Source organism: Bactrocera tryoni, chromosome 2, assembly GCF_016617805.1.
Source record: "Bactrocera tryoni isolate S06 chromosome 2, CSIRO_BtryS06_freeze2, whole genome shotgun sequence".
NCBI lineage: Eukaryota > Metazoa > Arthropoda > Insecta > Diptera > Tephritidae > Bactrocera > Bactrocera tryoni.
In genome coordinates, this window is record NC_052500.1 from 23,631 (window position 1) to 51,271 (window position 27,641).

At 31.9% G+C, this 27,641-nt stretch overlaps 3 protein-coding genes across 6 annotated transcripts in view; all 3 read left to right on the top strand.

The window, feature by feature from the left end:
- The first annotated feature begins 10 nt into the window (after positions 1-10).
- Positions 11-2,528, top strand: LOC120768469. 2 transcript variants are annotated; one of them, XM_040095174.1, is made up of 3 exons: positions 11-1,128; positions 1,580-1,849; positions 1,913-2,528. In XM_040095174.1, the coding sequence occupies exons 1-3, from the start codon at positions 682-684 to the stop codon at positions 2,120-2,122; spliced, it is 927 nt and encodes a 308-aa protein (XP_039951108.1). In that variant the 5' UTR covers positions 11-681; the 3' UTR covers positions 2,123-2,528. The 2 variants fall into 2 exon arrangements, with proteins under 2 accessions (XP_039951108.1, XP_039951109.1); XM_040095175.1 differs by having other exon boundaries at positions 1,934-2,528.
- A 4,664-nt stretch (positions 2,529-7,192) lies between these two features.
- Positions 7,193-14,913, top strand: LOC120768293. Of its 2 annotated transcripts, XM_040094920.1 has the most exons (4): positions 7,193-7,363; positions 12,068-12,195; positions 13,790-13,917; positions 13,992-14,115. In XM_040094920.1, the coding sequence occupies exons 2-4, from the start codon at positions 12,097-12,099 to the stop codon at positions 14,113-14,115; spliced, it is 351 nt and encodes a 116-aa protein (XP_039950854.1). In that variant the 5' UTR covers positions 7,193-7,363; positions 12,068-12,096. The 2 variants fall into 2 exon arrangements, with proteins under 2 accessions (XP_039950854.1, XP_039950855.1); XM_040094921.1 differs by lacking the exon at positions 7,193-7,363 and having other exon boundaries at positions 12,097-12,195; positions 13,992-14,913.
- A 9,336-nt stretch (positions 14,914-24,249) lies between these two features.
- LOC120768086 (ras guanine nucleotide exchange factor Q) overlaps positions 24,250-27,641 on the top strand; it is a 31,422-nt gene continuing 28,030 nt past the window's right edge. Inside the window, exon 1 of one of the 2 annotated variants that reach the window (XM_040094619.1) lies at positions 24,250-24,761. The gene's annotated coding sequence lies outside the window, so the exon portion shown is untranslated. The remainder of the gene's footprint in view (positions 24,762-27,641) is intronic. The other variant, XM_040094620.1, reaches the window with a different exon arrangement.

Consider the following 27,641-nt stretch of genomic DNA (forward strand, 5'->3'; position numbering starts at 1 on the left):
AGAATTCGTTGTAAAATGTTTTTTTTTTTGTGTTTGATGTTAAGTCCTTACTATTACAACCCAATTGAAACCAACTCGCACACACATGTATGTATAAATGTAAATACATATACATATGTATTAAAGCATACTGCATCGGATACATTATTAATTATAACAACCACAGAAACATGATGATTTATAAGCAAAAACTATATGTATATATCGAAAAGACGGATAATTTTGAAAAAGCATTTCTCTGTTTGATGTGGCAATGACTTAAGAAGCTGGTATGGAAAAAACATGTTTTAATGACCATAAAAATAAGAATGCAAAGTAAATATGTTATACATATGTACTTCCAATATGTGTAAATACATATGCATAGGATACACAAACATAGTAAAGAAGTTCTACTATAAAAAGACATGACCAAAGTCGTAGTAGCACCAGTGCAACTAAATATTACCATTCAAACAGATGGATTAAAAAAATCTTGAAATAGTCGTTGTAAAACTTCGAAAGAAATATAATATATTCATGGAAAGTACTTGAGACAAACTGTTAGAGGTCTTCTCTATTGAATATTGTAATCGAATTAGTGTCATATATCCTTTCTTCATCATAATTTTTGACGTGGAATTTCTTTAGTTTTCGAAACCATATTTCTGATATACATACTGAACTAATAAATGATTGGAAATGCATCATAAAACATTGAGAGTATATATGCAGAAAATTAAGAGTAATATAGGACAACAGACATTTTTTCATGTATTTTCAATTTTACGTGAACGTTATTATTCCAATATCCAAGTCTCCGTTCGAACACCGCAAAAACAATATGCTTTTCTTTTAATTGCATTCGTACTGCTGCAATATGCCGACTTACGTATGTGTTGTCACATATCAGCAAATCATCTAACACCAAACAGTGATGACGCAAACTATCTAATAAACGGGGCACATTCAACAGGCGGCAAAACGAACAGTATTACCGCTACTGAGAAGAGAGTAATTAGCAATACTAGCAAGGGTGATATCGAATACAGTCAAATTGCCAACAACAAACGACGTATTGGTAGTGGTCAGCCTGAGGAGATTTTTAGTCTTGATGATCGGGTCGAAGCCAATTATGATGAGTATCCGGTGAGTTATTGCTAGTGATAATAATGAAGATAGCCGTTGTCACTCCAATAAGCATGTCTAGATCAAACCATTACATGTACATATGCTTTGATACAATTGAAATCAGTCTTCCCAGTAATTGGATAATAGGCTCTTTCCAAATATTTTCACATGAAAGTAACTTTATCATTGACCATTATCCGATGTTGGCAAAGCAAATACTTCTTTACTATTGCACCAATGAGGTTCTATTGTCAATTGTTCTGAATTAAAATAAAGATTTAATATAAATTGCATACATTCATAAAAATTTGTATGCTAAAGCTCTACTGTTTACAAGGTACATATATACATACAAGTACACAGCAATATTTAATGAAACTTTACTCTGCTTCTGCATGTAGTTGACTGTAACATACCTATACCAAAATTACCAATTACTATACGTCAAGGGTTAAATTTACTTTTTTAGATGGTAGTACCTAAGCGAGCTGCTCTTTTGTTAGACCGACTCATGGTTGCTTTACATCATGCTCTAGAAAAAGAACGTCGTAAAATAAGCGATTTTTATGCGGAACAGAACGATAAAAACGCCAACATGAAAGGGGATAATAATCCTAATAATGATGATGATTATGAGCAAATCAATGGTAATCATATGTACAGCGATGATGATCCTTCAGTTGTGATGGATTACGATTTCAAAGACTTAAATTCCATAAATCGTGCCACTGGTGAAACTGTAAGTTGGATAATTAAAGCATAATTGCATTGAGATTTGGGCATGTGTGTGAGAAATTTTCAGTTAATGGCAAAGAGCTTTCAGAGAAGAGGAAGCAATAACTTGGATTTGGGAGGAAACCTTGGCAACGTCGAAGATGTAGCGATGCTTACGGGTGCTGCGGCAAGAGATGACGATTCTGGTGATTTAAATGGTATTATTGGTCGAAACGGAATGGGGAATACAGGACGTATATACTGGCGTTGTTATTTCAATGCAGTAAGCTGCTTCTAAAAGTAAAAGTGCTACAAATAGTTTAAATGTGAAGTATATGTATGTATTTGAAAAGGCATATATTCGAATGTTATAAATATGATTATATACATATGTAGTACGCATGTAACATTGTAAATGTATACGTACACATTTTTCTTATTACGTACCTACATACATTCCCATGCTTAAATGAGAAACCATTATACAGATACATATTCTGGCAATTCCAAATTTATTCCAACGTACCATTAAGGATCACTGCTTATATATATCTATGTATGTATAAATGTGTACGGAATTGCGACGAATTAACTCAACATTTCCATAAATTACATACGTTCATCATATTTTCCATAATGATTTTTGCAGAAAATAAGCAAGTATGTGCAACCCTTATAAATTATAATATATTATAGGATATAGATGTGACACCTATTTCCATTCATGTTATAATAAATTTATTTGTAAAAAAATTGTTTGTGTGGCTTCTATTTTGATTAATTTATGACTTTCATTCTGTTTGTTACCTAAGTATGTATTTATCTACATATCGTAGGTAAAGCGTGGGCAAAAAAATTACTTTAATTATCTACACGAGGAAACTAAACTAATAATTATATTCTAATACACAATTTTCCTCTCGCTCTCTAAAGTGTTAATGATTTTTATATAAAAGCATACACTTAAAGGTTATGTGCAGTTAGAGTTATACGTCAAATGTTGAGCAATGATAACAGATTTTGTTTCTTGGTATCTTTTTAGCCTTCATATAAGCGAATTATAACTTCTGTATTGCTCATACGACATGGTTCCTTATGACTGTTAAATGCCTTTGATGCATAACAATAAATTTTAAAGAAATTCTCAGATAAAAATCATTACAATCTTTTTGTTAGGTCAGGAAAATTCGTAGATTTGCTTGTTTGGATATAAAAAATTTATTGCAATAGATCGAAAAATTCGATATGTAATACATAGAAAAGTAAAATGTTTTGGACATGGCTTAAATTAAAAAGAGCTTGTCTACGTTAAATCCGTTTTTAGGATAAAACTTCAGAGGGCGTTTGTAAATATAAGAAAATTAACTTATGAAATAACGGAAGCACTAATGGTTTTTAATGTAGTTTTATATTTGCCTTTTGCTAAAGCTCGTTCTTACGCTTTTATTTTTCTTAGTATCTTTTTAGGAGAGGATCTATAAAATATAAATAATCAACATGACGACCTGAGCCGATTTATACATGTTCGTCTGTTTGTCCGTCCGTCCGTTGTATGTATATATGGAGTTCCTCAGTTTTTGAGATATCGATCTGAAATTTTTCACTCGTCTTTTTTCGCATTAAAGCATATTGCTGCCTTACAAGATGTACGAGGGGATCAAGTGCTTGCCTGAAAATATTTTTTATTTGACGAGATATGTCCGAGCAATTTGAATGGGTTATTATTTAAGCCGAGGGTGCAATTTCCGAATAATATTCAGGCCGGGTCAATATGCATATAGCTGAACACAAACTGAACGATCGGACACAAGTGCTTGTACGGAAAATTTTTTTTCGACAAGATTTTCCCGAAATTGGGCATGGGTTATTGCCCAAGGCAATGATGCAATCTTCAAAGAAATTTTTCAGATTGGATAACTATAGCATATAGCTACCATACATACAAACTGATCGATCGGAATCAAGTACTTGTATCCAAGATATTTTCATTTGAGGATATATTTTCTGCAGTTCTAGTACGGAATCTGTGGCATTTGTGCCGAGTATTACAGCTTCGTTTTTTTTTGTTAAAACTGTTTTCAACATAATTCCATTACTCCATTTTTAAGCTAAAAACGATCGTATGAACATGTGTACTGATGTAATATTTACAATTGAAATACACAAAGTTTCTAATAGTAAATTTATCCACAGCAATATTTACATATTAAACATTGTAATTCATAGACTAACATGGAACATTGCTTTCCTCTTGATGCTTAACTATATTAACCAATAAAACTTTTTAATGTATTCCTCAGACATAAAGAGGAGTCGCCATTGATAACAACATTCGAACAACGTTGTTAATGGGTAAGGATACATACAAATGTACATGAATATATACGTAATGTATATTTCTTAGAGTAAATGTATGTATGTATAATAAAAATTCTTAGTAGAAAAGGACAATCTTTTCTTTTTACAAACACAACAAGTAAACGTGACATCACTTTTACTCTACGAGCTCTTTGAAGCGGTCCGTGCATAATAATGCAAAGTTTGCAATACACTTGTAGTTGTAATGTGCAAAATGTACTTATGAATCGTTGTAATAGTAGAAGACGAGGAGTAGTTAAATTGACAGGCAGATATCTAACTAATAAGTCATAATTTAACATAAAAATATATATTTTATTGCCATGCTGGCTCAAACCTCAAATGGATGGTCAAGTGAATTTAGGCATATAGACATATGTACATATATAGATACATATGCACGTATGTACAAATGTATATACTATATATACAGTTTAAGTAGCAAAAGAAACCCTGCAAATAGTAGAGTCACAGTACGTTGTAACTAACACTAGTGACCGAAGTGTTCCAAACATATGAAGAAAATATAGTCACCATAACATTTTGTTGTCATTGGACATTGCATAGCATAGGATCACCCATCAAACTCCAAATAGTAGAGTCACAGTACGTTGTAACTAAAACTAGTGACCGAAGGGTTCGAAACATATGAAGAAAATATAGTCACCATAACATTTTGTTGTCATTGGACATTGCATAGCATAGGACCACCCACCAAACTCCTTCGTCTAGTCTAGTAGAGTATATACTTATAAAATATCATCAATTATTATGGTATTATTGTACCATGTTTTTGATGAGTAATAGGTAAAACAGCGTTGCTATCCTTGTTTTTGTCCAATAAAACAATGGTTTTTATTACCATAGATCTTTTTATTTATTATAATGCAATTAATGATATAATTTAAACTTAAATTATTGAAATTATTTATTGAAGTACTTAAACATTAAAAATATACCTATGTTACAGTTATTTTAAGGTATAAATCAAAGGAGTTATACTTAATTTTCTCAATTGTTGTCATTGAATTTCCCCACTAGTTTTGAATTGTTATCATCTGTTATAGGGGGGAAAACTTGCAGTTCCTCTCTTTGAGGTAGCTTTCCAACAGACCTATGCACTAATACACCAACAACAAAGTTCTAATTATGTAAAAATTAAATAGTTTAGATAAGTTTATGATGTCATATTTCAAAATAATAAAACTTAATATAGTAGTACACTTGTTTGTAACAAGGCAATGAAAAAAACAGCCACAAAGCGGCGCCGTTTCCACGAATTTGAAAATATGCCTCATTTGCATCTATCAATTTTTTGTTTGTTTCAAAGAAGCATTTCAAGTGCCTTTTTTTAATACTGAACATACTCACTAATCACTCAATAGATATTAAAATTATTCACTTTTGCATAATAATATGCACAATATTTTTTCAATTTGTGTAAATTGACGCGTCTTATTTCGTGAAAAAAAAATCAACAACTGAGTAAAGATCTATTAATAACAGTAAACAGAACCGAATAAAAGAGCATTATGGTCCAGTGCAGCGTAACATACGGTTAGATATGTAACCAGGTCTGTTTTAAAGCAAGGTCACTTGGACCATGTGGTCCTTAAATTTTTGGCAAGGAATATTTTCGCTTATACATTTCCATTCTCCTTGACGAGGAGAAATTGACTGTTTTTGCCAAATTAAAGTAAATAGTTAATGAATATTTTGCAAAAGAGTATACGAGTTTTTTTGGCCCAATGTTTGTTTGTAACACCTAAAGCAAATTCAAGAAGATACACTTTTTTTACCTAGAGATTCTTTCCGAAAATCATTGAAATTGCTTACATATTGACCGATAGTTTAGTTATTAAGTCAATCGGAAGTTCGAATTATTTTTATTAGATATGTATAAGGAAAGTATTCACTCTATTTTACCAATTTTTGGCACGTGGCCTAATTTAAAAAATTTGTAGCCAACAGATATCCCTCGATATTGCCATCCTGTGTACCGTACTATTACAGTCATGCATCCTAAGTGCTTAATTATTGCACTTATTGGACTTCGTTTAATGGCGTTTTGTGGCCGAGGCAGTGATTCGATTACGCCCATACCGACCTTCCTTGATTTCCAAAGAACATTATAGCAAGTTTCATCAGGATATCTCAATTTTTATTTATGTTATTGTCTGCGCGGTAAGAGGGGCGTACAGGCAGTCACCCTGATTTAAACTCTTCTTGCCATGGTGATCATTTATACATTATATATGTATATCCCTATATATTGACTAGCCTTAGGTTATACAAAAAACTGTTAGGTGGAAAAACTAGTATACTCTGTAGCAACATGTTGCGAAAGTATAAATGAATATAATAAGTTTGGGAAACAGCAGGTGCGGATATATTATATTATATATTAAGAACATAGGTCAGAGGGAATTCATATCCGTAATTGACGAAAAATTTATATTTAGGTGAGTAAATTATTTATTGAAAATTTTGGTGCAATCATTACAACAATGTGTTTCAGTTAACACTTTCATTGACAGGAAAGAGAAACACGCAACAGGTATCAAGCTACTAAGTATTCGTTACTCCCTATACAGAACAAAGTCAAAGCAACATGTTTCCAATAAAAGTTGCAACAACACACACTCGTACACATAAATGAATGTATTTACACTTCATATTTTCAGCTTATAAGCCGAGGATGCATGCCCATTACACACACAAATACAGGTTTTACAACCCTATTAACAGTGTCACACATAATTACATATTATACTACAATCTAGTAGGAAATGATAATGAACCCAGTTCGAGGTGATTACATCGAGTTGCCGATTGTTCCTGCTGGTAGCTTTCATATTAAGTGTTGCTTTTGCATTTCGACTACGATGGATTTATCGGCCATGCTACACATTTATGCAGACATCGTTTATATTGACGTGAATGTTGCGGGTGCGCATGTAAGCTAACCGACTTTTCGAGCTATTCTGTATAAAAAGCTAGGTAGCGATTGATACTGCGTCAGATTGCCAGCATAGTTAACAGTGTGAACAGCAATATAAAGAAAAAATTCTAGGGATAAAGTTGAGGTTTTGAATTTTCAACACAAGATAGAAAAGTGAATTCTGGTAAAACAAAGTTTAATTGGTTTAATCGTATTAATATTGTAAACAAATTCTGTAAGGTAAGTGTGGCATATAATTATTCATACTTCAAAATATATATATATATATCTTTTAACATTACTTACAATCCAAAAAATAGTGTATATAATATAAGTACTTCTGTCTTTTCTTCATTGAATTTGCTTTCAAAATATCAATATTATTAGTGTAAAGCGTGTGAAAATAACAATCAATTTTCATGTATTTTTCGTACTCATCATGTACATCTATAATTTTATCCAATAACTACAAATAATCAAGTTCATATATGTGAGGTGTAGGCAGTATAAAATGGCTTATTTTGCCGACTAAGCGATGCGAATAGCTAACTAATCTATTACTTTAGTATATCGCCATGCAATTAATATTAATGCTTAAAAAATGGAAAATCAAATTGCATTTTGAGATGCTTCTATGAAGAATATGTATATTTTAACTCTATTGTACAAAATCTAAAAACCGTGTTTCAATATGTCAAGGGTAAATATGACCGTTTTAGCTAGATATACACTCTAAGTTTACCATTGCATAGTTTTTAGGAGATCTTTGGAAGTAATTATTATTTGATTTAATATTTCTGTTATTGATCAACACATCAAGTGTACAACCAATAATAATACTATTCTGATTTTAAATTTTATATTTTGATTTTTATTTTAGAAATATTTCCAATTAATTTGAGTTACAGTTTTTGTAATTATTTAATTTTGTGAATTTATTTGCATGGAGAGGAAGTCTGTGGGAGATAATGTATCAGTACCAGCACACTTTTAAATAGCTATAAAAACTCAAAACATTTCTCATTGCTTATCTATCAATTGTAATGATTTTCAACTAAGTTCCAACAACTTTAATTTCATTGGCATTGATTGTGGGGAATTAAATGTGTAAATACACACAAATTATCAATGAAACGTGAAATGTCTTAATTGAGTATAAAATATAATGGGATGAGAGTTTTGAAGAAACTTACGTATTTGTTTTTGGGATTGATTTTGGTGCTTTCAAACTTTGTAGAGACATAATATAGTATGTATGAATTTTTCACTGTTACATACAGACATTTATTTTGCAACTTAAAATTCTGTACCGTAATGCAACTAACGGACAAATCAGCGGCATTTGGAATTTTTTTGTTTCCTGTTGAACCCATTATCTAATATTTTACTATCACATGCGTCCCAATTTATCAGTATGCGAATATGAATGGAATCCTAGGCAATAAAATTGGATTAGTTGGTTGTCATAAAATCGTATGTTCCTAATTCAACGCAATACTTACACATTCATGAGTATTTATGTATATGTTGTTTTACTTGTGGGTGAATATCTGTTTATCCTACAATAAACGCATAAGTATGGTTTGTTATTAGCATAGCAACTTTGACATCATTTGACTAGTGTTTTTAGAACATATGTAAATACGTAATTTGACATTTAACAAACATATGTAAATAAAACCTTTAGAAACGAAAAGGCAAAGTGTTCAAAATATAAATATTGTCTATAATTGTTATACTTCCGTTATGATATAGCAGTAATTATCGTTCAACAAAGGGTAAGCGAATATAAGTACATCAAATAAAACCCTCATAATCAGGACATGTTTATTGGTCTGATAAATAACATTTGCAAGTTAATTTGAAATTTGATATAAAAAATTATGGGCACTATACGTGTTTATGCGTATGTATGTGCCTGAAGTCATTGTCGTTAACTGCATTTGAGCAGCGAGCAGTTTTGAATTGGAGACTAAAGCAACAATACTTCAACAACACAGTAATCAACATACATACATACTACATATAATGAAGTTAAGACACAATCTTTTTCAATTTTGCACAATAAAAAAGGAGTTTGGGACGACACTAACCAATCGATTTTAAATGACAATAAAACCGTGAGAAGATTGTACAAATAATAATTAATATTACATACTTCATCAAATATACAAGTAATTGCCCGAGTTTAATCTTTTAAGTTAATAACATATTAAAAGTAGGTTAGTATATACGAAAATTTTTAATTACTAAACAAATTTACTAGTTTTTCTTTTTCTAATAAATACATACAAATATCTACATTTCAATAGATGTAATAACACCATATTCAAATGATTGTGTATACATATTACCCATACTTATGAATGCGTTTTTGTTTGAAATAAAGCTTTTCTAGTAAGTTAAATGGTAAGCATTTAACAGCCACAATAAATTTGCATGTTACATACATACATATACTTATATGGGTAGAATTAAAATTGTAATGACAATGAAATTTGACACTTTCACTGTGCCAAGATAAAAAAATTTGAGACTTCGTTTCAAAAGTTGTCGTAGGCGACGATAACATAATGTTTGCAAACGCCATTAGTAAAGAAGTACAAAATTTTCTTTGATTTAAGTAATAAAATACTTTTGGAGCAATAAATCATTCCGTCGGCTTGTTATTTCCGTTTATTTTTTTGAAAGATTTTAAAGTGAGTTTAACGTTGGAATTTAATTTTTAAATTACTTCATTAATTAGGTAATAGTAATAACCGTTTTTCAGCTAAAGCTTAAAAGTATTGTAAAAAAAAATCGATAAATTTATTAAATTAGTAATATGCATCGATTCATTCGGTGTAAGCTAAAAATTTGTAAGTTGCACTTTCCTGCAGCATTGTTTGCATGCCAAAATACTTATAATTCTTGTTAAAGCGGAGTATGAAATTAATTTTGCCGGGTTTGCGACAGCGGGTTTTTGATTGAAGATATGCATACATTCTTCATCCTCTAATACACAAATATACTCCTAATAACAAAGAATAAGCCGCGGTCGTAGATGTACATGTAGTATACTAGTATATATGGTACATATGCATGTATATTTACAATCTCCTGCTTTCATTATTTCCATTTTGCGTACACGCAACCAGTTTATCTAATTGACTTAATGAGGAATTTATGATGGTAAAGTATAGTACCTGTTCGATCTAATCGACTTCATACTAGAAAGATTTAAATATTTACTCGACTAATTAAAAAAGACCTTTATATGTACATTTTAAGGAACTTTTATAGAACTAATTTCGTAATTTGTATTATTTAAATTGTATACAATTATTTTCCCTGCTATAAAACTTTTCGATCGCATAAGTTTTTTATTATATATATTAATGGGTGAAGTAATTTGAAAAAGAAGCCATTATCCAAAACTATTTCAAACATTTCTAGTACTGTAAAACATATATGTACATATTTTAATTTTTAGTTTTATGTTATTCATTCTTCTATTGCTGAAGCTTTGCAACATTGATACCTTAACGTATTGTTTGTGGCAAATACGAAATCGTGTTGCAGAATTGCAATTAAACTTTTTATTCCTTTCAATGCTATTGCTCTGTATTCATTCGGCATTTCCAGCCCTGACACTAGTCTGGCACGATTTGCGGAAATGAATCTTGCTACCTGTGAGAAAAATATTACGTTTCAATCGAGTAGCAGCATTGATGCCTTGCAGACGTAAATGCTTTCTATATTATACACTTCTATGTGATTTGCTTTGCTTAAAGAATTGTAAAATAATTAAAAATTTAATTTTTAATCCCGATCTAATTTTTAATCTAAGATGTTTGGAAATAAAAATTAAAAAATGTATTGTTTAATATGAATAAGGTGCGTAAAACTTCACTTGATGAAAATACATTTATTTTTTGTTTAATTCTTAATTATATGCTTGGGAATAAAATTGTTAGTTTTGTTTTTATTTTTTAATCCAGTATGGGGGATTCGTTTTCCTATTTTTTAATTTCATATTTGGGATTTCAGGAAATGAGAATGCATATACGTATATAATCATCTGAAAATTAAGAAAACTTTTCAAGGTACGCCTTTTAAAGAAAATATTAAATTCAGTTATAGATATTTCATAATTGTTCATGAATCGCGTTTTTTCAAGGTATTTAATTAAAATGTACTTAAAATGTCATATTGCAAATTTAAAATGCATTAGTGATAGTTTGAGGAATATTCTATTATGTATGAAGAGGACATTTGCGGTTTTATGTCTTACTACGTTGGTAATTACATTCAATGCAATCATCGGAAGTTATCTAAGTAATATTGTAATGGTACAATATTATTGCGTTCTGTATACGAATTTCGTAATATGTTCAAATATACATATGTTTACCACATAAACGCCTACATAGAACTTATATTGTGCGGATAACTAAACGCAGGGGGATGTTACGAGAATTGACATTTATATTTCGGGAATAGACCTTTTAGTTTAGTTTTTTTCGTACGGGAATAAAAAGAAGTCATACGGTTCAGTTGTTTCGGTTGATTTGTGAAAGCTCGCATTGTCGTGGTGAATTTTTCTGATTTCTTGAAAGACAACTGGCTAAAAAAACAGGCAACCATTCAAATTTTTTTGAATTCTGCTAATCTCCCATACAGTGGATTGCTGCTTAATTTCGGACTTATACGCGTAAATCTACGATTCATCCCCTCTTACGATGTCATAGATGGGTTTCGAAGCCCCACTATTGCATTTTTATAACATTTCTCTCGACCAATCGACTTGAGCCTTTTTTAGAGCGATTGACAAATTGAGAACAAATTTTTTTTATTAAATAGAGGTATTGTGTTTTTGCCAAATTACGTTTATTTGTAAACATGTGTTCATTATTCTATATTTTAATTAAATGTATATAAAAAATAGTTGTTTGTTTTTTTCAGAGCAAAATATTGGATTTAAAATTAAAAAAATGATGAAAATAATATCCATCTTTATGCTTTATATCGTACTAATGATGACAATTCAATCAATCGAGTCGCGACCCCAAAATGCACTCGGCAACGATCAGGTAATTCGATAAATACTTAAAAGTTGATTTTTACATGAACGAAATATTATACAACAAATAAAAAAGGGCTAAGTTCGGGGTACAATTGAACATTAACTTTAAGATGTAAAACGTCAACCAGAGGATCGGAATCTTAGCAATTTTATATATACATATGCTATATATAACTCATACATAAATCATTATATGGAATATGTGGGTGTTATATTACCACATACTAAAAAAATGTTTTCAGGGTTTCATTAAAGAACCTCACATTCAATTACCAATCATATGGAGTGAATTCAGCCCGATGACTTTGATACACAGAATTACTATTGTCAGGACAGGATTCTCTCTGAATTTCAATTGTATAAGTATATCTTACACATTAACCGATATTTTCAGTCAGAAGTCAACTAGAGATAGAGCATATTTCATACCTAAGAGTTTGAACAGTTTTTATCGGATTTGGACAATTTACAGTCATACTTTAAAGGAATTGTTACTTCAAAATATATCCCGTTATATTAATTACTTCTTGATTTGTATACTGGAAAGTGAAAGAATCAAATGGATTTTAAAATTGTGTTATATGGGAAGTAGGCGTGGTTATAATCCGATTTCGCCCATTTTCACACTGTGACATAGGAATAAAAGAAATTGCAGATTGCACGTATGGACGAACAGACCGACAGTCACACGGATTTCATCTTTTCTCGTCATCCTAATCATTTATATATATGTATGTACATACATGTCACTATGTCACTTAGTTTTAGGTGATAATTACAACCAATAGGTAAACAAAACTATTACACTCTGTAGCAAGAGCTTGCAAAAGTATAAAAATACTACGAATATGGTTTCTGCATGATTGCTTTGAATTTTCCATAATAGTGTACATGGTTCAATTTAAACACTGTGGTATAATATTTATAAGGTTGTGTCAATAGCCCAAAAACAATAATTTGCAAAAGTTTTTTGCTTTCAAAGATTTTTGATTCATAATGTCAAAATCGGCCGTTTTGTTTTTTATTTATGATTCAAAAATTAATTTTTCAAAGATTTCAATGATTGAAACCTTCCCGTCTAGAAGGTACAATGTGAAATTTATCGTTTGAAGTCATGTCTCGTAGAAAATTACTTTGTAATTTTTGGACATTCACTTCTTGTATTTCATCTTTAACTTCAGCCTTGGAGACATCTCGAAAAGACTACACGGTAATAAATTTGAATAAATAATACACATGTATTACAATTAGCCCTTACTCCTTTGCTTCATATTTGTATTCCTTGCTTGATACTATTTAATGAAGAATCCAATAATTATAAGCAGTCTTAAAAGGGATGAAGAGCATTTAAGAGGAGTCTTTTTGTGACAGAAGTATCATTTAATGCTTGATATTTTTTTTAAGACTTTTGGTACTATTGCTGAGCAAAACTATTTTCATGTTATTTGAGTAAAGGAAACTAAGTTTGAATCAAAGTTCTTCGGAAAATGATGACCGCTCATTCCAGTGATAATAATAATATTATAGTACCTATATGACATATACATACATTAAATTCTAAAACATGAAGAAATTTGCATTGAATTATAATTTAATTTCAGGATCTAGATAATTTTGGACAGGATGTCGACGAAGTGCGTAATAGCTACTATGAGCTCCCAGTGCCTTCAACTTACTCTGCCGTTCCTTTTGATCGTCTGCAAATGTTAATCGCGCAATATAGACCTACGTATATCATTGCTAATAAATTATTTCTCATGCCACAAATTAATATTAATCCAGTTCTTTTGTTACTCATAACAGATCTTATATTCGCACACCTGGGTGGAGCAGCGGCATGAACGAACTTTTCCGTATGCCTGAGACAAAACGCCAAGTCAGATATCGTCAATGCTACTTTAACCCTATTTCCTGCTTTAAAAAATAAAATGCTTTGTGATGTAACCAAAAATACGAACTCCAATACAAATGACGAAACTTTCTTACATACATATATAAGCTTGTAATTGTAAATATATGTTAAACGTAAATAACAAAAATGTTTAAAATATTAAGCAGTTCGCTATTTAAAAAGTAACTTAGAATCAACATTTCAAACAGAAAGCTTCTTTGATCCTCCTCAATATTTACATATGTACATCATAATAAAGTGTTTTTCCTACCTTCCTTCACATATTAACTAATGTTGAATGCCATAAAAGTGTATCCAAAAATATATCTAAATGTATATAAGTGCATTATTATAGTATACAGATATTAATAATCAAAATATACCTACTTCTTAAGAACTCATTTTTTCTTTTTATTTTAAGAAAAAATAAGTAAAATAGTATATGTATGTAGATATTAAATTACTAATAAATAATTACCTCACAGCTCATTACATGCTTTTAAAGTACAATTAAATGTTGTAACATTTAGACCATATATATGTATATAATTTATTGATCTGTATATGTATCTTTATTTAACTGCTTTAATTTCATTTAAGACGGAATGTATATGATGTGGTAAATTCATGCATATATAAAATGCACACTTATATTCCACCACTTTAACAATTCAGATATAAAATATTTCTAATCAACACATTCATTTATTTTTATTTCGAGTATTTGCAAAACATGAACCAATCATTGTGCATATTATTTTAACACTGAATAAAATAATACCTTTGCGTATGAATAACTAAATAATAATAATAAAAAACGGAGTGTGAAATTAATTAACATAGTTTTACTTTATGAATATAATTTATTTATTACAAGATTCGAAGACAGCTACCGAACTAAAATAGTCCAATATAGCATAATATTCTATAACGAAAATTTAGATTAATAGAAAATGGATTATACTTCATCTTATATACCAAAATGTCGTGTATGAATAGAATTTATGGAACAATACAGTAATTTGTTGTAAAATATTGGAGTAATAATCAATGCCACTCTAGGTTTGTGCAAATGTGTTCACAATAGGCGACTAGGAAGGGACCACTCTTGGAGTAGTTTAAGTGGTAGAAAAACGTGCATTTAAAATAGTCCCCATAGGTTCATAAATCAAAAACATTACTCTCTATACGATCTAATATACATATTAGCGGCATTTAGGGGTGCTTTCAAAGTGAATTTAACCATTTAATTTTAATATTTACAATTAGGAATTTCACATAGTCTCATAAAGTTATATAGTAAGTTATAACGATCCGGAAACATAGCGTTCAGGGTTGTATTTGCGTAAACTTATTTTAGTATGCAATCCTACAACAAATTTTTTGAACAAGTGTAAAAATTTATGGTTTTATGATGCTTTATGACACGTTGTGAGTACCACATATATAATTACTAAATAAAGCATGACTAACCTTTTCAAATTTTAAGTGTAATGAAATTAGAGTTTTCGTTGCATTTTGATTGATACTCGTTGGCAGCAATTCTCTCGGTTGTCAGTAAAGCTCTAAAGCTTTCTACTTCAAAATAACGGGGAAAGCTTGAGCTCATTAGATATTAGGTCAGATACGGATATACTACATACTTAAACACTTATAGTTTATTATTTTCATGAGTACGGTGTGATGCGTATGTGAACGATTTGCTGATTGAAGAGGCTCGCGAGGAAAGCTTTTATTTGTGTAAAGGTTTGAGCACGTGAATATTAAACAACTTTGTATTAAACTTTTACCGATACTAAACTGTGATTAAAATATAAAAACTGATTTAAAAGTCTTAATACTAAGTAATGACATTTTAAAGCAATTACATCTAAGTATACATTGTTCACATGAAATTCAAACATGCTTACAAGACCAGTCATCAAAAAGGAATATGTATTTGCACAAGTCAAAATGGTGGATACGCTCTGGGGGTAATTTGCGTATACAGGATTTGTCCGGAAAGTAATAGGACTGATTTTCTTCCGCCATGACTGTACTATGGAGCGTGCTCGCACCGACTGAATTCGGTAGAGGGCGTTCCTAGCTAGCTAATGAGCGGCTGGTCAGTTGTCTCCGAGCATCTGGAGCAGGGATAATGGGATGCCCAACTTATTCCAGTGTGAGAGCGCCTCAAAATAAGCGTTTTTTATAACATTTTCTATTATGGCCAGATCGAACAAAATAAGAATTTTTGGGCATTTTAAATTAACACACCCAACATTTATTACGATTGCAAATTATTATATATTGGACTTTTTATATATGGCGAAACTACTTACATACATCCTTTTTTATGATTTTATGGTAAGTATATTAAAACAACTAACTTTTGATCTTTCAATACTAAATAAGGTGAATTAAGCCTGTTAGTTCTCAATTATTAAATGTTTTTAATCATTTGTAATTGAAAATTAATTCTATTATGCATCAAATTACAAAACGTTTCATGAAATATATTTAAATTTCGCCTTTTCTTTGATTTTCATTGTTTTAAATTTTTATTAGCGATCTTGAACAGCGGCAACAAATTCCTCCGTTCACATATATTTTTGCTATAATTTCAATCTGTCCGTTCCAGTCATTCCAATTGCAAACGTCAAAACCTACCCAATCCAGTCAACTGTCAAAGTTCGGCAGGTGAGCGGTTCTCACATTTCCAGTGACAGGAGAGTTGGGGATCTCTTTATCTCAGATCTGGAGAGTCAGGACAAACATTTTCGCGCGACGTGTTTTTGTGAGTGGTGCAAGCCGAAAATACAACGTTCGTTAGAGCAGAGATTTAATTCTGTGTGAAACTCGATAAATCTGCGACAGATACGTTTGATATGATAAAGTAAGCTGAAGTGGTATTTTTCGGGGCCACCAGGCCCTTTTGGAAGGCTGGAAAGAGATCGCTGATGAAGACCGTGCTGGGAGGCAAACACCGACAATGTGACTCGTGTACGCAAAGTTTTCAACTCAGACCGTCGACTAATTACTCGTTTAATTGCCCAGATGTTAAATTTATCAAAATCTGTGGTTCATGACATTGTAACGGCGCACTTGAACATGCGCAAGTGTACGCGAAGATGGTCCCAAAAGTGCTCACCAGAAATTGCGGCGAGTGAAAGTGTGCCATGAAAATTTGAACATGTGTGAAAGTGACCCCCAATTTTTGAATAACGTAATCACAGATGACGAGTCATGGATCTTTGGGTATGATCCCGAGACAAAGGGGTATTTTGAGATGACAGAGAGGATCCAAGAAGCATGAACCTCGGCTCACAAGGCTATTCTATGACGAATTCAATGATTAGAAAATCGCGCTGGCAGGAACCTATTTTGAAAGTTTTTAGAAAATTGTAACGATTGGTTCAATACATTTTTTTAAATCGACTCATACCTATTACTTTCCGGACAAAACCTGTAATGTACTGGTTGTCTTGGTTTCTATCGCCGACTCGACAGATCAAAATTAATATTTGAGTACCCTATATAATATCTTTTAATATCCTAATAATGTCCCATGATATAAAGTTCGGATGATAACTAATTTTTTGACATACATATGTTGGTTTTAAAACAATAGGCTGGCCAACTCAAAGTCCACATTTAAATATTATAAATACCGTCAGGACTCTTTTGAAACATATAAGAAGAGGTTCCACTAAATTCCTTTTCATTACTTTCATTTTGTTAAATTTAAATTTTGTATTTTCATTATAACATTTTTTTAGGTTTGTGATAGTTACAGTTTTAACTAATAAGAAAAAACACATTTTAAGATTAAACTTTAAAATTTACGATTTCTGTTTCGTCACAATGTTGATGGCGACAAGTGTAGTGAAATTCAAATGCCAATGCATAGTATGCTATGTATATGTAGCAATAGAATGAAAATAAAAATTCATTATCAGTCATCTTGTGGATGCACGTTACCTTATACTGAAATAACTACTAATTTCCAATACTTACCTTTTAATCATGGTGAATGCGATCGTGCTACAAAAACAAACCGTAATAACTTTTTTAATCAATGCATTACATTGATATCTTTTTTATTGTATAACAAATTTTATTTTATTTTATATAATTAATAATTTTTAAAAGTTATCGACCATAAATGATTTCCAGGCTCAGCTCTGCATATGCGACACCTAATTATAAAATTATTCATTGCGCCCTGAAGGGTTGGAGTTGGGGTTGCATCAATTATCAATTAAATGGACTGGTTAAATTCTGTAAGATGTCTGGGTTTTGTTTTGTACACCTCTTTCTTGACATAACACCATAAAAAAGCCTATTGCAGTTAGATCAGTTGACCTTAGGGTCCAGTGGACAGGGGAGTTTCTTGGTATTAATTTGTTTTCAAATTTTCGTTGGAGTTCCGCAATAACCAGTTTGGCTATGTGCGCAGTTGCTCCACTTTGCAGGAACCAAACGCTATTGAAAGGAATACGTCTTCGGCGCAGTTCTGGATAAAAAAACTCATTCAACATCTTTAAATACCATTTGACAGTTACTATTACACCTTTTTCTTCAAAGAAGTATGGCCCGACAATATACCTTGATGAAACTGCGGACCACACAGTGACTAGTTCTGGGTGAAGAAGTTCTATCTCGTGGATTATTTCTAGATTTGATTTACGCCATATACGGCAATTTTGCTTATTTAAATTTCCGTTTAGAATAAAATGCATCTCATCAGACATAAATAGGCAATTTATCAAGTTATTGCCATTTCAATAATTTTTTTAGCAAAATTTCAGGCGATTAATCAAATCTAGAGAGTTCAACCGGCTTGTTATTTGAACTTTGTACCGAAGCAGGCTTAAGTCGTTATGAATTATCCGTTGTAATAACCGTCTGCTAACTTCAAATTTCGTCGAAAAGTTGCGAGGCGGAACTCTTGAATTTGCCGGAATTGACGATGCAACAGCCGTGATCTCGATCTTCTTGCGATACTTCTAGATTCGTCAAATATGTTTACCAATATCATAATGGTCCTTATACTCGGGGGAGCCAATATCCCGTCTGAATTACCTTTTCACTGTAATGACGGACTGCAAAGAATGATACCGCACTGTCCAAACACTCTAAAAAAAAATAATAATAATAATACCAACCCATAGCTACTGTAAAGTACACCAATTTGCTTATACCTGGAATGTACTGATATTATTGAACAAGGCGGTTTTTTACGACGTACCATGTGGAACCGGTAAGATATTTTTTATATCACCACAGAAAATCGCATTGACAATTGCGGCTACTTTGCAAGATTATGGGCAAACGACGCACAATCATCCATAACAAACCAAACGCAACACCTAACATAAAAAATAACGAAATAGCTGCAGTGTTGATAAAAAGTTCAATTATAATTTGAAATGAGTGCAGAAGAATACAAGATTTAAACGGCAACGATGAAGTTTTCGGTGGTGCTGTCTGGGATTGTCATTCTTCACTTAGTATATATGGAGAATGGTAGAAGAGAACTGCAACCAAATACGCAGTGCAAATTTGGAAGGAACCCACAGTGTTATTCTTAAATCGGGAATAATGTTTTCATTTTTTATTCCTAAATGCAATTTTACTGCGTTGAAGAGTTATTAATTAATGTATACCTTAGTCACTGCAAAGCGTGAACGGTTTGTTTTTGTAGCACGATTGGTGCGCCACTCTGTATTATAAGACGTAAGTTTGAGTACTGAAAATACACCCCTGTTGTCTAAGGTGACTGGTGAATAGTTGCCAGTGTGCTTGCCTTGGCAACAATAACTGTATTTTGTATTGTGAATAATCTCGTAGCATCCATAGCAACTTAGAAGTACTTTTAACAGTGATTTAAAAGTACTTTGAAGTTCAATAGTTCTACCAATTTTAAAATATCTTAACTTATAAGAAGATGGGTTTTAGGCGAAAATATTAAATTATACATATAAAATAGTTGAAACATATTAATACATCAATTGACATTTTAAATTCTTAAAAATATTTCGCTACCAAAATTTCGGCAACGATGTAAAAATTATTTGAAAATTAAATTCTTTTAGAGAACGAAAGCTTTTTGGAGATCAATTATCGAAAATTATTCTATTGAAGCATGTACATTCATATATACATATGTATATAAAAGACAATTAAGGAAGGGCTAAGTTCGAGCTAAGTAAATAAAATTTTCCTATTAAAAGCTGGGTTCGACATATTCGGTATTTAGGGGCTGGAACAGTTTTGGTCCTAAAATGGCACACCTCAGAGGCACTATTCATGCGAAGTTTTAATCCGATACATTTTATAGTGCTTGATTTGCATACTGGAAAGTGAAGAATCAGATGGAATTTGAAATAGTGTTATATGGAAAATAGGGGAGGTGGGAGAATCACCTATATTCAAAGTATCGTAAGAATGGTTAAAAATTAAACTTTTTTGGGGCCACGCCAACTTTTTAATGATTTTCACGCCACAGGTGCCAGGATAGCCTTTAGCTATTTCAGTGATGCGCTTTTAATGTCACCTATGTTTGTAAAACGACGTCCCTTAACGGTTCTATTTATTTTAAAACATGTCTAACCTTTGTGGCTCCTACTGACAAAGTATGTAAATAATAATTTTGAAATTGTATCGTAATCAACAATAATACGAGTAATCGGTCTCTCTAAAGCCGAGAGATTTTAAATCTACCGTTTCTTTATGAACTCACCTCATATGCTACCGAATACGAGTACTATCAACATATTATAGTCGGTAGAGATATCAAAATCAAGGAACTGACGTTTAGCAGTTGGCTACACTACTTTTGGAATTAAGAAGTTTGAATCCATTGAATATCGTTAACAATATCTTTACTTAACTTTTTAATTTATTTACGAACGTTTCTATTTAAATAAATGTCGTTGTTATTAATTTTTTATGTACATATGCGTTTCTGGCTTATTGTCTGCGTTTTTAAATAGATTTTTGTTTCCTCTACAACATCACTTTGAGTTCTTTCAGATTCTTTCACTTTAAAACAGATAAATGAAGATAATAAGGGAGTTTTATGGAATCTGGTATGAAAATTGGAAGGCGGCCGTGGTACCGCCCACTTTTTGGAGAAATCCCATATCTCGAGACCCGACTAACCGATTTCAACAAAATTTAGTACGTGTAATTCTTCTTACATTTTTAAGTTACATGGTGAACAACAATCACGCCAACTTCCCATATACATACATAGCACAATTTTATCAACATCAACATCACTTTGAGTTCTTTCAGATTCTTTCACTTTAAAACAGATAAATGAAGATAATAAGGGAGTTTTATGGAATCTGGTATGAAAATTGGAAGGCGGCCGTGGTACCGCCCACTTTTTGGTGAAATCCCATATCTCGAGACCCGACTAACCGATTTCAACAAAATTTAGTACGTGTAATTCTTCTTACATTTTTAAGTTACATGGTGAACAACAATCACGCCAACTTCCCATATACATACATAGCACAATTTTAAATTCCACTTAATTTGTTGAGTTTCTGGTGCATGCATCAAGAAGCAATTAATATAACGGTATAAAACTTTGCACAAATAATATCTTTAGTGTGTTCCACCCTAAGAACACAAACTGTTTAAGTCCAATCAAAACTGTTCAAGCCCTTAGGTACCGAATATTTAGACCCCTGTACCTATAGTTGACTTTTGCCTCTATATAACTAATATCAGGAATTTCGAACAGCCGGCTGACTTTACTTTATATGATTGGTTTTACACCTTAAAGTATTTCCATGGCTTTGATTCTTGCAAGTTGCAAGAGTATATAAAATGTTCGGTTGCTCCCAAACTTAGGCCTTCCCTTCTTGTTAGAAGTTGATTTTATACAAATATATCGTTTAACATATAAAATATCTTTAAAATAATTGAAGATATTTTCTAGTACATATTGTAGTTTTGCTACAAATATTGGCAAAATCAGATCGTATGGATTATATTAAAGATACTAGTTACACCGTAGAAAATTTTTATTATACTATAGCATACATATTCAATGTATTAAATTCCCCAGTTTTATAAAATAAACTGATGTACTAAATATACATAGTATATTTTGAACTGTTATTATTCAATAATACTCAACAAATATGAAGGAAAAATCCTACGTGTTAGGAAAATTTTACTATCATTTTCAATTTTAGCAACCCAAAATTAGCAAAAAACAGCGTTTAACATCTCAGTCGCAAAATGACTTAAACTAATACAATTAATCATTAAAGTCAATGATTTCCAAACTCTCGCAATGTTTTGCACGTAGTTTTACGTACATTTAATTGAATATTCTTTTACCATTATACTGACGTGGTAAACGAAAACCCTTTAACAACGTTAGACAAGTAGATGGGCACAGATATGTGAAAGTATGCGCAGCGGAGCTTGATATCATCTGCGCGACATGACCAGAACGAGACAAAACAATTCTGAAAATGTAATTTACAAGGCGTATAAAAACGCGTTTAAATTGCGGGCAACTAGTACTCTTACTTGCTGCTGGTGCTACTGACGATATCTGGCGTCGCTGCGACTTCAAGAGTTCTAATAAGTGCAACCAACCGATATGAATTTGTTCTTGTTGAAACAAGTTCAAATATCTGAAGATTTAATTTTGTCTTTTTTTCTTTTTCGTATTCTATCGTGTAGTGTTGAGTGCTCGGGCAACTTCTTCTCCACAACTTTGCTTCCGTTGCAGCTCTCTTTTAATTTGTATAGTTTTTTTTGCTTTGCTTAATACACATTCTTCATTGAATTCCTTGAGTGGGGATGTGGCATTCCTAAATAGCCACTTCGCTTTTGCCGATGCTACTGGCATTTGAAATTGTAACAGCACCGCATGCGCAAGTGGCTTTGTGCATTGACCAGTGTCTTGACCGCTGAACTGCTGTGGCCAAACACCGCGCCGATATGACCAAAGCGTGACTCCTCGCCAACCAACAAATAAACAATCATCTCAGTTATTATATCGAGTTTTGTAAGTAGTGGTTGTATTTTAAGAGACTGGAAAGTCGACATACTCGTAAGTGGCTTCAGTTGAGGCACAAGAAGGTCTGATTTAGTTAGTATTTGCCCTTTTGCTTTGGATTGTTATGTAGAGACACCGGCTTATCTGGACTACTAACATACATACAAATGTATGTATATGTACGCTATATAACGATAATATCCGGGCAGATGCAATAGTTTCTATAAAAATTTATAAGTCGAATGTTAGTAATTTAAAAGTAGAGAACAAATATAAAATTGTTCAATGCTTTTAGAACAATATATGTATAATACATTTATAAAGTTTTCCCTAGCAAATCGAGAAGATCTTTTATTTTTTTTAATATTCATTCGGAATTTATTGTACATTCCAAATATTAACCATTACTGCGTTTTTATTTTCCACACCATTTATCAAAATTAGTCTCAACGTACATATGTATATCACTCTGAAGCATTAACTATGTTTGAACCATATATGGTATGCAAGAAATAAGTTTTTTCGAATTCAGAGCAAAAACTGAAAATCTTCAAATTTTAAATTTAAATGACTGATTTAGAAAATTAGCACGGGATCATCGTCCTCATTGGACCTGATAAAAGTGATGTCCAACCATCGAAAGCATCAAAGAAAATCGTACTGCGTTATTAGGATACTTAATAACCACTAATTAATGTTGCTTGTAATTTATATAAAATTAAAAGCCAAATTTATATTTGGAAACTCATTTCTTTAGATAGCTAGCAGGCGATATTGCTTACTATTGATATTCTGCCATTGAGGACGAACAGTTTGTATTAGCGATTCTTGCAGCAGGTGAAATAAAGCTAATGAAGTTGTAGGGTAATAAAAATAAACATTAGTAAAGTACATATGTAAATATATGTATATACACTATTCAAACACTAGCATATGTAACAAGTGATACTACTGAAATTATCATAAAAAAGAGGTTTACTCAACTCATTTCTCTTTATAAGAGAATGAATAAAATTTGTAAAACATTAATCAAGGTATGGTTAGACAAAGAGTTTTAAGAACAGAGAGCAGGCGATGATCATATTAACAATTGGAAGCACTGAAAAATCTCTCGCCCATTTTTGAGAATCAGTTGTTTTTGCAACGCTTTTGCGTGGAGGTCGCGTTCTATCTGGAGTGCGCACGAGTCAAAGCAAACGAGCAAGTGAAACGAACATTAAATGTGCATACTCAATATACATACATACAAATATAAGTACATTAATAGGAGTGCTATATATAATTATAAATCGTGGGGGCAGAATATGTCAAATCGTGTCAATCAATAATACAAACATACTACAAAGTGAGATGTAGTGGAATTGCGACGGTTGCAAAATCGATTACAATAGAATATGTACAATGGAACTTAAAATTTTGAGAGGAAAATGATAAGTGTTAAGTATAATTGAAAAAAAAATTTGAAAAGTACGAGTTTGATACAAAATGCAAATTTCATTTTTGTCGGAAGTTGTTTGAGCGAATTGAAAGAAGAACTGAAAGAAGCACGAAAAGCCAAATAAACAGTGCGAATAAGTTGATATGACTCTTTTGTGGTGAATGCCAATCCGTTGTCACCAGAACCTGATGAATGTAAATATATCAACTTTGAATATAAGTAAATTTGTATGTAAGTAAGTTTGGATTATAACAATATACCGTAATATGATAAGGTAGATAAACAAAATATGCAAGACATCGTCTTTTATGCCACAATCAGCGATCATTTGTAAACATACCTATTTGCGTTTATATTTTTGTTCAAGATAAACATGGGCACGTACTTATATACATATGTATAAGTATGTGCACATACTTATGTATATTCTTATATATTAGCTATATATACACACATACTTAGAATTATATAAACATAGCTTTGCAAAACAAAATAATAATTATGTTAGTTATTGTTGCAAAACTTGATAGAAAGAGTGGTCATAATACACATACATATGTATGTACATATATAGATATATAGATATAGAGATGCATAAAACCGGAAACACATCAACCTGCCGACTAGATATGGTATATAATTTTAGCGTTTTGGGATTAGCCGTCAGTTCATTTCGAATTTAGGTATACTCCTTTTGGTACATTATAAAAATGCGATGTCGATGATTAAGTTTTAACCAATTTGGTGATTCCGAGGAATATCTATCTATGTATCTATCCATCTATCTATATATATGTACATATATAAAGGAAAGTATGTCTGTAAACTTTCAGGAAATCTTTAGATTGACCTGACGAGTAATCCTGTTTGGTGACGATCGGAGCATTTTTTTTTGAACTGTCAAATAAAGTTTTTATTTACTATGATGATATTCTATTGTTTTATAACCCAAATTTACATATATATATATATATATATATGTATATATGTCAATATGAAACATATTTAAGTACAATGAAGTATATTGAAGTGTACTGAAATACAATTAAAGTTAAGGAAAAAAGAGCAAATGAAACAGCTGATGAACGTGAGTTACGCCTTGAGAAAAATCGTAACAGCATATCTACAAGAAGAAATATAGAAACTAAAGAAGAGCATAGATCACGGCTTCAACAAGATAGTGAAAAAAAAATCTTCATCGCGAGCTACTGAGACAATCCAAAAACGTACGCAAAGAAAAAAAACTAGATTTAAATCTTGCGGCGTTCAACTACAATAAGGATGATGATTACGGAAATCACAAGGACGTAGTGATCGGTGCAATGAAAGTTCGTACGCATTGTGGTGCTTTTCGCTAAAGAATCGCCTGGAATGTGCTGTTCGAACGGTAAAGTTGTTTTGTCATCATTGATGAAACCACCTGAGCCATTTCTTAGTTATATTTTTAAGCGCACTCCAACTTCAAAACATTTTTATCAAAACATCCGAAAGTATAATTCATGCTTCCAAATAACGTTCTTTGGAGCAACCAAGATAGTGAACAATGCCCACTTTTAAAGTGCAAGGTCAAATTTACCACAGAATTGGATCATTGCTCTCAGTTCAAGATGAAGATCCCAAGTTTTTACAAATTTAATTCACCGGTAATGAAGCTGCAGAAGCTGATCGGCGTTGGGCAATCAGTACTGAAGTAAGACGAGAAATCGTCTTAGAACTTCAAACTATGTTTCATGAACACAACAGCCTCATACCTTCATTCAAAACAGCTCTAGACCAGATGCCGATAGATGATTATAAGGTTGTGATAAGAGCAGACAAAACACCAGCCGGGGAGCATAAGCAGCGATTCAATGCATCGGTAAAAGACGACGTTGTAATGGTTATGGTCGGAACAGAATTCGAGCGACGCGATATTATCATCCATCGCCGAAATGAAAACCTTCGACGCGTTGCGGAAACGCACGATCATATTATGCATTGCAGTATCCAGTTCTTTTTCCACGTGGCGAAGATGAATACTATTTTAATGTAATGCAAGTAAATTTAAATAATGAGTCAACAAAAAAGTTTCTTGCATGAACTTTTATGCCTACCGCCTTATGATCCGACGAAATAAATTTAATCATTTGTTAAAATACGCAAAAATTGAAAAGGAACGTCTTCTCCTTATTCGGTTGAATCAACGAAAGCTACGCGCCGAGGAATATATTCACTTACGTGATGTGATTAATAATGATGGAAATGCTGCAAATATTGGCCAAATGGTAATTTTGCTAGCAACGTTCACCGGCAGTCATCGACATATGTATGAACGAGTACGCCCAAGGTGCTATATTTTCGCTATAATTTATTAAATTATAAATCTGCTCATATTCGTACTTTTACGGATAAATATATCTTCAATCCAGTACAATCCTTATATTTTCAACTCGTTTTTTGACAAGAAATAATTTTGAAGGCCAAATCCCTCCCTTTAAATGTCTAACGACATTGCTATCATTGGGATCAAATGTAAATATTTTTGAGCATCATCGTGGTTTTATTGTGTTACAGTAGCAATCCAAAATGCTGAAATATGTCAATTTAGTGTTTTACTGTTTTAATAACGACAGTGCTGTTTATAATAAAATTAATCATCAGTATAAGCCATCTTTCGTGCCACTAATCAGATGAGATTGAGAGAAAGGCTATCGAAGTAAAGCTAGATGTAATATTTAAAATAACGTTTTTTGTTTATGCATATCCATTTGTACGCTTCATAATGAAAATCGTATACACATATGTTTGTACATACATACATATATGTACATACATGTATGTTGTTCACATAATTTTTTTATTACAACACCTAAATTTCTAAAAAAGAATTCCTCTGTCATAGGGACAGTGAGCGTGCTCGAGCAAATGCCAAGTAAAATGTCTTCATATGTAGGAATATGCATATGTTTGTATATCTTAAATGCGACGACCGCGCGACCTGAGCCATCACCATTACCATGTATTTTTAGAATTATTTTTGCGATACAAACAGTCACACAAAAGAGTGCAAACAGCGGACAGAAACTGGCAACTGACTACACTCAAACATACTCAACCTAGTACATATGTATA

Bases quoted from the DNA above. Each gene is read 5' to 3' on its own strand.
- LOC120768469 (XM_040095174.1), top strand. From the start codon at position 682: ATGCATCATAAAACATTGAGAGTATATATGCAGAAAATTAAGAGTAAT. The intron at 1,129-1,579 runs GTGAGTTATTGC...TTACTTTTTTAG, and splicing joins CCAATTATGATGAGTATCCG to ATGGTAGTACCTAAGCGAGC. The intron at 1,850-1,912 runs GTAAGTTGGATA...AGAAATTTTCAG, and splicing joins ATCGTGCCACTGGTGAAACT to TTAATGGCAAAGAGCTTTCA.
- LOC120768293 (XM_040094920.1), top strand. From the start codon at position 12,097: ATGATGAAAATAATATCCATCTTTATGCTTTATATCGTACTAATGATG. The intron at 12,196-13,789 runs GTAATTCGATAA...ATTTAATTTCAG, and splicing joins ATGCACTCGGCAACGATCAG to GATCTAGATAATTTTGGACA. The intron at 13,918-13,991 runs GTATATCATTGC...TACTCATAACAG, and splicing joins ATCGCGCAATATAGACCTAC to ATCTTATATTCGCACACCTG.